A 15,037-nucleotide genomic window follows, 5' to 3' on the forward strand; every position below is an offset into this window, starting at 1 on the left:
CAATAAAAAAAAAACAAATAAAATTTATTATTCTTTTTAATCTATTTTAGTATTGATACTGTATCAGAAACAAAAAACTTTTATGCGGCCATATGAGAGCTTTGATAAATATATTTTACAATAGTTATAGTACTTACTGGCAGACATATTTATGAAGCTAAGTGAGTTTAGTTGAAAATTAATTTTGGTAGGACTTAAACAGCGCTTTTCAATAGACTTAATTAGTTAAAAACAAAAACTAATTTAAATTATAGTATTGCAGAAATCATATCGAGTCAAAAAAAGTTATAATTTAACCATGTATGTACTACAAAATGTAGAAAATTAATTACAAAAAGGCTTTTTTGTTTATATTAACTGGGTCACTTTTTACATTATAAAATACACGAATAGTTTGAGTTTAAAACTGAGTTTGTTTAAAAGATTGTCACATGGATATCCAGTTTTTATTTCGCACAAAGCTTTGTTTCTGTAACAAGTACACTTAGCACTATATAAATTTATTATAAGCTTGATCATAATATTTTCAAGTCTAAAAAATAATTAATTTAGGTACGATAAAAAACTTGCTCATTAAAATCATTTTAAAGAAGACTTGCTTGAGGTTTTATAACAGTTTCAAAGTAGCTTGTATTTTCTAGAAAATTTAATTCTTTCCATATGCTAGCCTTGAGATTTGCAACTACGTCAAAAAAACGTTACAACAAAATATAGATTCACTCAATTCTTCAAAAGTTCCAACAACTTAGTGACTACAGATAAAACCAATAGTTTATCTAATATTTTTTGTTGAACTTGATTGGGTTTTACTTTATTATTTTGTGAAATTCAATAAAAAATGCATAAAGTAAATTGCAGTGACATTCAGCTTCAAAAGTAACAACTAATTTTAAATAATAAATAAAAAGCACTACTAAAAATAGTTTTTTGGAGGTCTTATAATAGATAATAAATATTATAATTTAAAAATACAGGAGAAAATCTAAAATACAGAACAAAAAACTGCTGGGTGATTCTAAAGCGATTAAAATTGTTTTCATTTTAGAAACAATAGTTGAAGTCATTAATATAAAAAAGTACTAAAGAAATGTACAAGAAAGATAATTGCATAAAAATTTGTGCTGCAAAACTACTAAAAAATATTTATGCACCTTCTACAATAATGTTAAAATGCACAAAAAACTACAGTCATTAAGACAAGTACACTGGTGAAGTTAATGTTTTCCCTTTTGCCAGACTTTCTAGACCCTGTTAGAAAATAAACATAACTATAATATTTATTTAATTTAAATAATAAACTTCTTTTAGTTTTAAGTAAAACTTAAAAGACTAACTACTAAATGAGACAATAACTTATGAGTCATCTTAGACTAAAGAATAATTAAAAGCATAACTGTTAAAGAACTATATTTGTAGATACATTTAAATAGTTTCATACTTTTTAACAACATAAAAGGAACTTTTGAAATAGATTCCTTAAACTTATCAAAAGTAGATAGAATTCATTTTTGTAAGATGATAACAAAACAATGAAATAAAAATTATTGAATGTACTTTGTGATTAATTTACTTAATTTATTTTAAATCTTACTTTAAATAAACTATACAAGAAGTAAAAAATAAAAAATATTTGGTTTAAGGTTTGATTTAAATGTACTTAAAAAAATGTCATTTGAAATTATCTGTTAACATTAATGATCAACAGCTACAAAAAGGTTTAGTTGGATCAAGTAAAAAATAATGACCCCAGAGTCTTTTGCTACTTGTTCAAAATTGGGGGCTTTGTTCAAACTTGTTCAATTTCAGGGTCGTTTTTTACTAATTAAAAATCTATAAACTCATCTGTTCATGAGCTTAAATTTTTTTTATTAGGTTTTTTAATTTATTTTATCGCATTTTTGTTACGAAGAGATCAAAGCTTAATTCCAATTGTTAATAGCCAAACTTTATTAAAGAAATATATCTTGTGTAAGCTGAAACTTGAAAGTTTATCGCATAACTTCAATAAATAAATATAAAAAGTATGTTTATTCCTATTTCCAAGAAGATATGTTGACAAAAAAACGATGGTGAATAAATTTTAAAAAAGGGTTTGACTTAAACAAAATTTAGGTTTTTTGAAAAGTAAGTATTTCCAGAAAAAAAAACCTTAACTTTAAAATAACTTTTAACGAAATAGCATTTCAAATTTTAATATTTCTTTACTATTTTTTCTAATAATTTATATAAAGTTAAAAAATCCCGTTTTATTATAATACCTACATTCTTTTTTCTAAAATGGATGTGCTATTTTTACTTTTTCGACTGTAAGGTAACTTTTTACTCACTACTTTTGTTGTATTAGTTTTACTTGATCCGTTTAGCTTTTGTTTTTTATTTTTATCAAAAAAATTTAAAAATATTTTAGAACTTTTTATTCAAGTTACGAAAGCATTTTAAAACCTAAAAATAATATCAAACAACTAAATTAATGTTACAAAGAAACAACAAACTAACTTCGCCTCCGTACGAAACTAGAGGTGAAATTTCTACATCAACGGGGTATTCACCTTCAATTTCGTCAATGCTGTTTTGAATTTTATATGTCAAAACTAAACAAGTTACCATGACTAAATTTACTGTTTTTCGAAAAATTATTATAAATTAATAGTTATTTTTTAATTTGAAACTACAAACCCTATTTAAAAAAGACTCAATTGTCAAGTAATCAAAAATAAAAATTAACGACTAAAAAATTATTTAAATTATAATATATCATACAAACTATCAGATATTTTATTGATTTTTTTACTGAAAAAATTTTAAGTACTAACTTTTTTGGTGGATTGAAGACTTTTCCGTCCGACTTGCAAACGGTAGCTCCTGCATTTACTAGCCAACTGTATAAAAATATCTTAGTAAAAAACATGTTACAAGTATAATTTTTTTAATAACAGAAAACTTTAATTTTACACAAATAAATTTCGTTATTTCTTTGTTGACATTAAAACTTACAACACTACTCGAACAATTGTTTTGAAAACAAATTAAAATCTAAAAACATGTAGAAAAACTACATTTTACTTTAGAAAAATAACTTGTATAAACTTGTTTAAAAAAATTTACATGTTTTTTTGTTTATTAAAAACTTTTTGTATAAAAAAACAAAAATCAATAAGTTGTAAAACATTACATTCGTACTATCTTGTTTTGCTTTCTTTTGAATTATTTTGATTTTTGTGTATAAATATATAAGAATAAATAGTAATAACTTACACATTTTGCTGGATGTTAATATATAAATCTAAATAAAACAACTTTTAATTACTAACCAAAATAAGAGAATAAAGAACATTTTTTTACATTTAATAATAAAAAAACAAAACTAGAATTTATGTAAAAGATTGTCACAGATATATCCAGTTTCCATTGTCCAAATATATATCCACAGAAAGGTTAGAAATACAAATAAAGTTCAAATAATTTAGTTTGTTATACTTCGCTTTTATTAAATTTTGTTTTTTGACAAATTTAATTTTCACAATAGCTTGAGTTGATCAAAATTCGTTATAAAAAGCTTGAAATGAAAGACAATTAAGTAAAAATAAAAGGTACAACTTATATAAAAATACATAAAGCGCTGATTTACTTAAATTTATTAAAACATACAAAACTTCATAATTAATCACCTATGACTAGGAACAACTGCTCTAGAGTTTTTAGTAATACAAACATATAAACCTTTATTTTGACATTCACTTTAATTTATTATGAGCAAACATTTGTTATTAATAAAATAAATATTTAAAAAGAGAAAATCGTCAATCTTCTATTGACAAACAAAATTATCTGATAAACCTTAGGTAAACAAATAAAATTAGATTCAAGTTACTTATTTGTTTTTACAAAGTTTGTTATTCAAGTGGTAAATTGATAACATTTACAATAAATTACTTTAGTTGTATTTCTAGAAGTAGTAGTTTAAAAATACAATTTCCGTAGTACATTTATTTAGAATATTTAGATCAATTGTGCATGTTTTTTTTTAATTTACTTTCGAAAATAAAGTCAAATATATATTCATGAAATCATACATGTATTATGATGGAGACACAACAATAACTATTTACTTAAAAAATAAAATAAAACTAGCAGCTGTTGTTGATTTACTTTTTTTTATTCACTTTAAATGACTCAATGTTTACAATGCAAAAGCAAACAGCCTCAAGTTGTTATATAAGCTTACGTAACTAATAAAAAGTACTTAATTGTAAAAATGTAAACATACAGTTCTACATATGGCCATATAAACAGATGACGAAAACAAAGCAATTTAAACTACGGTGAAAGCGAAACCTCTGCCATTAAATAATAACATTTTAATTTTTATTTTAAAATAAATTTATTTCAAAACATGAATATAGTATTTATAACTAAAATACCAAACATTGGTTACGTGACAATTCAAACTCGGACAACTCAAACTCCGACAATTCAATTTCTTAAAAAAATATACCTCAATAAGTAATATAAATTAAAAAAAAAAAAACATATGTAGATCTGATTATCATTTACAAGCCATTTTTTTTTTTTTTGCAAAATCTTGATATTTTTCAAGATATTTTAGAATTAGTAAAAACAACTATAATTTTTACTTTATTTAAGCCATACCTCAAAAAATATTTATGTTTTGCAAAAAGAAAAAATGGCATGTAGATGATAATATGACCTACATATGTATTTTTTATGTTTGACAAACATACACTACTTTTTTAGTTGTGGCCCTTTCATTTTTTTTTTAACTTGAATTGTCGGAATTTGAACAGTCGTGCACCCCAAACATTCAAACTACCAGTGTCAACATTTTGAATAAACAAAACAACTGTGAAAATATCTGAAACCGTAGAAATTCAACTTACCGATGGTGGAGGTGCTTGAGTGAGTTCCTGCTGTGGAGGGGGGTGGCAGATGAGGCTCCCATGGCGTTCTTCAGCGGCGAAAACTCATCGCATCGCGGCACGTCCATGACCATGAACTTCCTACGAACAAGTATAAATTAATGATAATAATGATTAATTCTTTTTTTAATTTACTATTTACTGTAAAATCTCGCAAATTTATTTTCTTGTAACAAATAAAGTTGAGACTTAAAATTTTTTTATTTTAGAATTAAGAATATAAAAAAATATATATAACACTTTCCTATAAGTTAAAAACATTATTACACACAAAAAAAAAAACTTAAGAAAGAAAACCTCAAGTTGCAAACAATTAAGGGCATAAGGCTAAAATTGATTTTTTTACAAAAATCAAAATTGGCTCTCAGATACAATTTTTAAATATATAATATAAGATTATTTGTATTAAGTTAAAAGGTTTAATTAATTTTTTAAATACAATTAGATTTGTAGCTAATTTCCCATATAAATGTATGGACCGCAATTATTCATGGTCAATTTTATAGAAATTTATAAAATCACTAAAATCTTTTTTTTTTTGAGCTTAAGACCGCAAACTTTTAAGTAACATTCTTTAATACTTTAAAAAAAATTAAAAGTTGGGATTTTTTAAATTGAAAAAAATTATTAAAAAAAAAGAAAGGTAGATCTCTGTTAAATTGTAACAAAACTTATAGCATTTCCATCAAATGATTCATTGAACTACTAGTATCAGATCAACTGTAAAATTTTGAAGTAAGTTGGTTAAAAAATGGAAGAGAAGAAAAACTTTTACTGAGTTAGTCCTTTTTCACTTTTTTGGTTTGCGCCTTTCAAAACATCTTAAGATAAGAAATTTATTAAACTCACCAATATTGTTTGCTTATATCTCAAAAGTTTTTGCAAAGCGGGAAGAGTGTTATAACTGAGATAAAACTCTACAAAATAAGCTAAAATCGTACAAAAACAAAGTGCACCTTTAAAAAACTAAAGTATATATGTGTGTAAAGTTAACACGTACTTGGAAAGTTTGAACACGTCGAAGACAAATTTTTCCATCTTGATGCCGTTGGGGGTGGTCGGCTTGACAACGATGCCCTCGTCGTTTACGTGGGGAATTTTCTTGCGGGCGATGTGAAGTGGTAGCTCGTTTGCGTGCCTTTTAAAAGTAAGTGTTGATTTAGAAATAAAAATGCAAAATCCAAACTTTTGCTAGAAATTTCAAATATTTGATATTACATTTGTTTGATCACGTTGAGAATTTGATTAACAGGAAAACATTTACTGAACAGCTGTTTACATTTAAAGTTATTGACTTTGTTATTACAACAATTAGTTTAAAAACAAACACACTCGAGTTATCATAAACTTAACCCTGGAAAGCTAAAACTAAACGCATTATACCAATAAGCAAACATTAACAATTAAATACAAACAAATAAATTTTTGACACCATGATATTTAAATAGCAATAAAAGCTATTAATTAATAACTCTTTAATGTTTTCAGTAATTTTTAGAAAGTCATACAAAGTAAAAAGACAAACATTTGATTTCATAACAGTTAAAATCAAAGATAATTTTAATAAAAAATGAAGTAAAAATTAACTATATGTACAAATTGAATGAAAAACTTTTTTACAATTAAACATTTTAAACTCAAATTTATAGCTTTTTGATCAGCAAATTTGAATTACAAATATCCTAAACTTCTTTAAAAACTCTAAAGTAAACTGATTTATTTTTTCTACACTATTTTTAATACTACCAACGTGCAAGCATTTTGAAGAAAGTCAACAGTGAAGTAGTGGTTGCAAATATTTCCAGCATTGAACACCAAATTTCCATAACTGTCCTTCTTTTGTGAGGTGACTTCGCTTATCTCGCTGTATTCCACCACCTAAATTGCAATCGAAAATTCGAAAATGTTTTCACGTATAATGAAAATATCAAACTATTTCAAATGTTGTAAGACGCATTACCTAGGTTAACCAAACACTTTACCTGGAAATGCTCGTTTACTTTGCAGACGACTCCAACCGCCTCATCGGGTCTTGATTTTTTGACCACCTGTTATAAAAACAAGCACAATGACAACTTTGCAGCAAAAAAGCAAGCAAAATAAATATTTTTTTGCCAAATAGAACTTATTCACAAATGAAATTTATACACTACTGTATATGCAACACATAAACGAGGTTGATTTTTTTGTGTCGTTCCTTTAAATAAAGCAAAAATACTAAGCGTTCCGAACAGGGCTTATTTTTTATTCATTTTTTAGCTTTTTACTACTAAAATGTATTCAAAGTTTGATTCTGTTATAAACTAAACGCCTAGAAAATCATACTTTAAAAAAAATCTAAAATATCATTTCAAAATAAGCATATACAAACTTTTGCGGCGCAGTCAACTCCGTTCAACTTGCAAAGTCCTACAAAAGCGGGGTCGGCTATCTTGGTGAGGATGTTGTCCACCCCGATTGTGTGAATGTGCTCGAGTCCTCTGCTTTGCATGTCCTTCAGTATACCTCTCTCCAAAACTGCTTTGTAGAGCCCTCCGTTTCCATCTGTATACATAAGTTAAATTAAAATACGACAAGCTGTACTGTTTTTCGAAGCTTCTACTGATATTTTAGTTACAAAAGTAAAAAAAATGTTTTTGTAAAGATTCTCAATAAATACTACCAAGTAATACTAATAGAAAAATTAAAACAATAAAACCAAGTTTTTAAATTGTTTATGCTGTATATAAACGAAATTACTTACAATTAAGTTTAAGTTAATAAAATTGCAGCTATTTATTTTAAGAAAAAGTTTTTAAATGTATTTGTTTGCAGTTTTGAAGTTTTTAATAAACTGTAAGTGTTTAGATTAGACCTAAGCTTTTGGATAAAGAAAATAATGCATACATAAATAAAAATAAATATTACTATGACTAAAAAACTAAGAACATTTTAACAGCAGTATTAAGTTAGTCTATAAAGTTATAACACAAAGTTCTATTTACTCTAATTCGTCAAAATTATATTTAAATAATTAACTGTAATAATGATTCGAACAATAAAGTTTTTTATTACATTGAATAAAATTTTAGAATCTATTACTTTATCTTAAAATCTAAACTCATTTAAGTCATTTAGATAAAACATTTGTACCTTAATAAAACAATGAAAATATTTTATTAATTTTTATTAACTATAAGAAAAAATTATTCAAATCACATTTTGTATTCTTAAGGAACACGTTCTGAAAAGTTCCACTAATCACCAACTTATTCTCAAAGCTTTAACTAAGAAAAAATTAATCAACAAAAACATCGGCGAAAGTCTGCAGAGCAGAAGCCTGAACTTTCGTATGCCGTGAGACAAGCTCAAGTTAAAAAAAAGGGTTGATCATGCTAATTCGATCATCAGACCACAAGTTGAGTCCTAATAAGGACGAAACCGGTCTCAGTCTACCGAAACTTGTGGTCTGATGATCGAGTTGGTATGATCAACCATTTTTTTAAGAAAAAACTAAGCTTCAAATAAAATTCTTAAATACCTGGTGACTGTGCGACCTTGTTATTGGCAGCCAGCAGAACTTTTCCATCGAAGTCCATGCAAGGGAGTGTGTACTGCTCGAAAAACTTGATGTTGTTGCTGTCCAGACCGAAATATTCGAACTTTTTAAAGTACTGCTGGGTTTGCTCCATCGTGGCTTCACTTGTCATTATGTACCTGAAATACTATACGTTTTGAAAATTATTTTGGCAGCAAAAAAACCTTATTTGAATACAAATAATTTCATCAAAAACTTCAGAAAAATTACAAAATTATAAGGTTTTTTGGAAAAGATCAGCCTCATAAATAAAAACATTATTAAAAGTCTAAAACTCACTTCTTTAAGTTTTAACAAAGCATGATAAACATAGACTTTTCAAACAAAATAATCTCATATATATTTAAAAGTTCATGTTCTTTAACTGAAATAAAACCATGTTAAAATAATCTTGTGTAAGAAACATTTTAAAAAATATTAATCTAATCAGAAAATAATAGAAAAAAAATGTACACATAATTTTAACAACAGTCAGTGGCAAAGTTAATTTTTCACAGAGCAAAAACAATGTGGAACAAGTTACCACAGGATGTGGTATTATGTAAGAGGGTGGAACAACTTCGCTTACAACTAAAAAGATTTAATTTAAATATTATAAACATCAGTAAAATTCAATAACTTTCTATTAAAAACAAATGAAAAAAATATTTTGATATTTATTTCATCTAAATTAACTACTGGTTCTTAAATTTTTCAATTTATAATATTAATTACTTTTATTTCCCTACGCCTCCCCTCTAACAGACTATCAATTTACTTTTATTATTTCTTTACAAAAGTATTATGTCTTATAAACAATGCTTCTGAAAGGTCATCTATTTGGTTGTACTTTCTTATGGATAAGCAGTGCATTTACTATTTCTTTTTGTATGTGCTAAATTATTTCTTTTTATTCCAAAAAAAAAACATGTTTAAACTTATTAATTAGTTCTTTATAAATTTAACTTTGTTTAATTTTATGTTTATGTTTATTTTTATAATAAATTATTGAATATAAGTTTACTTTATTTTAATTTTTCTTCTTATGTGTCCTGCATAAGTGACTCATGTTTTGATGCCTAAATCAAACATTGCACAATAATCAATATAAAAATAATAACAACTTATTTTTGATAATTAATTAAAACCTTACTATAGCAGAAAAATTATGAAACGTAAAAGTCTGACCATGTAATAAAGCCTTTGTTTCCAGTTTTGTGCAGGGCCAAGTTTTGCAGCTTTTGAATTTTATCAGCAAACAGGTGGTAGAGACTTTTTTGCGAGTTCATGCCAACATTGTACATTCCTTTCGGGTACGGAACACCGAGCCTTGTGCCCTGCCCGCCTGCCATCAGGATGACACCAACCTTGCTCCTTGATATCTCCTGTAATCCTGTTTGCAAGTTTTCAAGTTTTAACACAACTATTATTATATGTTTTGATTATTAAAAAGCTAATAAAAGATCTCAACTTTTAGATGAGAAAGTGTACTTATTAAATTCTTTCAAGATATTTTAAAGCAGACTCACTTTCGGTCAAAGACCTCTTCAGTGCTTATTTAAAGAATCTTGTTCAAATTGAATACAAATACAAAACCATTATTAAAGTTTAACCATTTATTTATAAAACTGGTATCATTTGTTACCTAAAAACAAGTTGAACCAGTAAAAATATTAAATATAAAAATTATGACCCCAGTTTTTTTTAATCTAAATACATAAAAACCTTTATGAACTATGAAATCAAGTTTATAGTTGACGTATTTACTGAAGTAAATTACATTAAAAATAGTAAGAAAAAAGAAGTAATTAAACACAAAACTATAAACTATTAAGTAGGAGTTGAAAATTATGAGTCATTTAGAATAAGATATGAATTGCTTAGTGTTATTCATAAGTACACAAATCTATTGTCTTAAAAGTTTAAATTTAAATTTAAAAAAAATATTTATAGCAAACACAAACTAGTTGAAAAGCTCCTAATTGTAAAAAACTAAGTAAATACTAATACAAGTCAATGTAATACATTTACTACTTTGATTTTTTTTAAGACAGTAATAAAAAAGTAAAAAAATAAAGAGTGAAACTAAAAAAGTTATTAACTAAAATAACTAAAACACTAAAATCTAATTTTGAAATAGTTTTTAAAATCAAGCCAAATAAATTAAATAAATAAAAATTAACTATTTTGCAAAGCAACTAACAGATAAACCACCCGAAAACGTTTAGATTTACACAAGCAATATTAACAGAGAAATGATATCAAATACAAAGCAAACAACCTTCATCAACCCATGATTGAATATCAGCAGCAGAAGAAGTAGTTGTGCTTGCATAAGACTCCTCAGGAACAGGTCTTACAAGCTCATCCAACTTATCAGCAACTTCCTTGCTGTTTTTGAACTTTTTGAACATGTCTTTGATAAAATATTGATGTAAGCGTTTTGTTTTTAATTGTATTTAAACAAAAAATGTAAACAAACCATTAACAGTTGCAAAATCCAGGGAGCTTATGTTCTTTAAGAGTTTTTCTTTGTCGCTTCCGTCAATCTCTTTGTAGCACTTCAACAACTGAAGCTGATCATGTTCTTTTAACAACTTTTCAACAGATTCAAACATTTTCTTTTAAATATAAAAATTTTTTAAAAAACGTATTAGTTTTAACTTTTAAGGATATTTAGAATTTGTTACAAAAAAATTATAATTAAACTTTTACTGTTAAGTAATAAAACATTTTTGGATGTACTCATTTATCATTTTTTTATAATGTAAAATTTCTTACTCAGCCATTATAAAAATATTGTTTGAATGGTGACAAAGTTAACTTATATTAAAATTAAAATTACCCTAACGGAGTGGAAGAATGGCAAAACATTGAACAACCTAAAAGTTTGTTCAGGGCAGTATAGCAATGCTAATTATGTAAACAAAACAACTATAAAAAATCAATGTTTTAAAAACATTAGTAGCAATTTTTGAAAAAATTAAATTACTATCTCAAATTTCAAAACAAGATCTTTTTGTGAAAAATATTTTCATTAACACCAACTTTTTAAACTTTTAAGCTGCATAAACATACTTTCAAACCTCACATCAATAAATAAACGTTATAATAAAAATACTTTAAACAAATTTTGTCACAACTTTTTATTAAGTTTCTTATCAAATAAAACCATTTAATTTCAATTTATAAACTTATGTGAGTATTAAACTTAATATTATTAGTAATTACTATGTACTTCCAATTTATACTCTTGTTATGTCACTACACATACAACCGTCATGGTTGATGCTAGAAACCTCAAAGATTGTCTCACTGTTAAAAATACTTCCTGAATTCCCTAAAGTTTAATATTGTAACAACTATCCACTATAATGGGCTTTTAGATGATGCGAGCTGCTTGTAAAATAATTATTTACTAACTGAATTGTTTTACAAAACATTGGTGTGAACTATTGTTTCATATTCTATTTTCAATTACTTTTGGTAATGGTTGTGTTCTTATGAGAGATTAATTTCATATTTGTAAGAATTTATAATATATACAGGATTCCTACTAAAATTCTAAAAAAAAAAACCGGTTTAAAAATAAACTCATGAAAAAAATCCTTTACAGCTAGAAGGTATGGGTTTTTTTCTTTTGTTACCATTAAGATTAAAAATAAATAGTAATTTACTTAATTTATTTTGCAGCATGCTTCTATCTTACCCTAAAAAATATTAAACTACTATTTCAAGCTAAATAAATATCTATAAATTAACATTTAACTTTACCACTTTCTACATCTAAGATAGTTTAATTTTGTTTTACACTATCCTTTAAATTTTGTGAAATAAAATTAAAAGTTATAAAGAAGTTAATTAAGCAATCAGACTTTAATTGTGACTATCAAAAGAAATTCACAGGTTTGGAACAACACTGAATATAATACTTGTTAGCTTTTAATTTATGATCCCTGTATTTTATATGGACAGTGTGTTTTTCCACTTTAAAGTAGCAGGGTTTTAGTAGAAAAATTATACGTTTTAGATATCCTTGGTCAGTTGTATCATCAGGGTTGCAACTGGTTTTGGCAAGTTTTCTCAAAGCTATTGAAAGTACACGTTTTTGGGTCAATTTTTAGTTTAAAATTAAATTTAAGGTAAAAAATTGTCTCAAATAGTATTATAACATTGAAAATATACTGTAAAGCTTGTTTAAATGTAATTTTTAGATAAAAAAAATTGGTATGACAAAAAAAACTTATAAATACCATAGATTTTTTCTGTCAAATCAAAATTTTACTACTTAAGTTTAACATGTAAAAATTTTTCAAAATTCCAGAATTTTCCTGTTTTTTTTTTCAGGTTTTTCTAAAATTTTAGACTATATTGTCAATTTTCAGGTATTTCAAGGATTCCAGGTTTTGTGGCAACTCTGTATCATTTTATTTTCGTAATTTAAGTTACAGAAGTACAAATATCAAGCATTAGCTTTTTAACCAACAACTGTTTATACAACATGTCCTGGACAAGACATTAGAAGGTATCCAAGTGGTGTGCAACTCGATAACCAAAAGGTTTTTCATGCACCAGGTCCTTGGACCAAAAATTTTGAGCGTTTTTATATGTTGTTCAATAAACTTAAACAACAAGCAATTTTGTAATTTAGAAAAACTACAAAGAAGGTCTGTTGACAATATGACTTATGAGCTTTATACTTTTCTTTCTTTTCAGAAGTATTCCAAATATAGGAAACCAAAATTTACAGTTTACAATTAAAGCATTGGAAACAAATACGCACAAAATTTATAACAGAAAAACAATGAAGTAAAACATTCATTAAAACTAACAAATTTTAAGAAAACATTATATAACTCTTTTTAATATTGCATTTAAATTTTAGTTGGTATGCATCTAATTTCAGTCTAGCAAAAAAAAAGATAATTACCTAGGACAATGTTGCACCAATATCAAGCTGAAATTATATTGTAAATGATGTCTTTTATAACCTGTTAATTCCCTAGGATGATGTTGCACAAATATCAAAGTGAAAATATATTGTATTTGATGTCTTTTTTAACCATAACTATATGCTAAAAATCAATGTTTTAAGCCTAATATGTTCAATCTAAAAAGATACTTTGTTTTAAACAAGTTTTATAAATACATAGTATCAATTAATTTTTACTATGATTAACTAAAATATTTAAGGCCATAGGGGGTAGGCCATGTTTTTTACAAGTTGATCTTATTTTATAGAGTTTTTTCTAAGCTTCAAGATGCTTTTTATTGTTTTAAAAACATTGAATTATTTTTTTAGATATGACCAGTCAAAGTCAGACAGCATAATAGGTTCCCTATGGGAAGGGAAAACTAAAACAGCAAAAAAAAGACTATTTTATTTAAAATCTATCTCCTCCTACATTTTTCAAGCAATCTTCTTCAAACTTTCACAGTCTTATCTTTATACAATAACAAAAAACGTTACTTTGGAATTTAAAAAAAAATTGAAAAAAAAATTTTTTTTTGAAAAAAAAACACTTTTTTTTAATTTTTGTGATAAAATTTTCATTTTTTTAAATTATTAAAACTCATAAGTAACGTTTTTTTTCCTTTTAATATAAGGTACATTTGAAGAATACTGCTTGAAAAATAAAGAAGGAAATAAATTTTAGTGATTTTTAAAATTTCCGAGAAAATTGACCCCAAAAAATTTGCGGTCCAAACATTTGTATTGGAAACTTTTTACAAAAAATGACATATCTCAAAAGTTAAATGATATCTTTTAATTCTATAAAAACTGGCTTGTAGTTTGTGTTTGAAGCTTTCATATAAAAGCCAAAGTTAATTTTTGTAAAAAAGTTGTTAGCCCCCCCCTCCCTATGGCCTTAATCAACTTTATTTACAATATCAATATACAATCAATATAATTTATACAATATACAATCAATATAAATTAATGCATTGATATAATCGCTTTATATTGTCAAATAAAAGCGATTAAACTTTAAGTTTTATTGGTTTATGATAAATAAGTTTAATTTTATTTATAAGTTTATAAAATACAAATTTTTAGCCAGAAAATATGGTTATAAATGAAATAAAATATAATAAATTTCCACTTTGATTATAATTTCAGCTTGATATTGGTGCAACATCATCCTAGATAATTACCAAAAAAGATTTCAACTATAGAACTTGAAGGCTCCTACTGGAAGTATACTTATACCATTTTAAAGGTATTTACCTTGATATAACTTTTCTGTTTTGGCAGCTATTATTTAATGTTTACTTAAATTTACATTAAATTTTTAAAAATTCATTGACAGTAGTTAAACTATTTAAACTTTACAGAGGTATCAGTAAAGAGTTTGAGTAATTATTATTATAGTATGTATAACTTGTGTTTGTTCATCAGAAATGTATTTATTTTTATGCTGTCTTACTACACTGTTAAGCTTCATGGGAAACGTGTAAACAAAAGTACAAAATAACTTTTGAAAATCAAGAAAATTATTTAAAACGACTATCAAGGATTTAAATTTATTTTATACTCTAAAAA

General features: G+C 25.5%; 1 protein-coding gene across 1 annotated transcript; it reads right to left on the reverse strand.

The window, feature by feature from the left end:
- Positions 1-921: 921 nt before the first annotated feature.
- LOC145832687 (UDP-N-acetylhexosamine pyrophosphorylase-like protein 1) lies at positions 922-11,107 on the reverse strand. The gene is made up of 12 exons (XM_082939993.1): positions 10,976-11,107; positions 10,775-10,909; positions 9,682-9,886; positions 8,458-8,633; positions 7,309-7,481; positions 6,920-6,985; positions 6,688-6,815; positions 5,938-6,075; positions 4,899-5,018; positions 2,814-2,879; positions 2,497-2,566; positions 922-1,248 (listed from the first exon to the last, which is right to left on the reverse strand). Exons 2-12 carry the CDS (start codon positions 10,905-10,907, stop codon positions 1,192-1,194), a joined length of 1,332 nt encoding a protein of 443 aa, XP_082796119.1. The 5' UTR covers positions 10,908-10,909; positions 10,976-11,107; the 3' UTR covers positions 922-1,191.
- Positions 11,108-15,037: the final 3,930 nt, after the last annotated feature.

Source organism: Thalia democratica, chromosome 3, assembly GCF_965202585.1.
Source record: "Thalia democratica chromosome 3, ktThaDemo2.hap1.1, whole genome shotgun sequence".
NCBI classification, from domain to species: Eukaryota; Metazoa; Chordata; class Thaliacea; order Salpida; family Salpidae; genus Thalia; species Thalia democratica.

Bases quoted from the DNA above. Each gene is read 5' to 3' on its own strand.
- LOC145832687 (XM_082939993.1), bottom strand. From the start codon at position 10,907: ATGTTCAAAAAGTTCAAAAACAGCAAGGAAGTTGCTGATAAGTTGGAT. The intron at 9,887-10,774 runs GTTGTTTGCTTT...ACTTGCAAACAG, and splicing joins TCAATCATGGGTTGATGAAG to GATTACAGGAGATATCAAGG. The intron at 2,880-4,898 runs GTAAGTTGAATT...ATTTTTATACAG, and splicing joins CTCAAGCACCTCCACCATCG to TTGGCTAGTAAATGCAGGAG.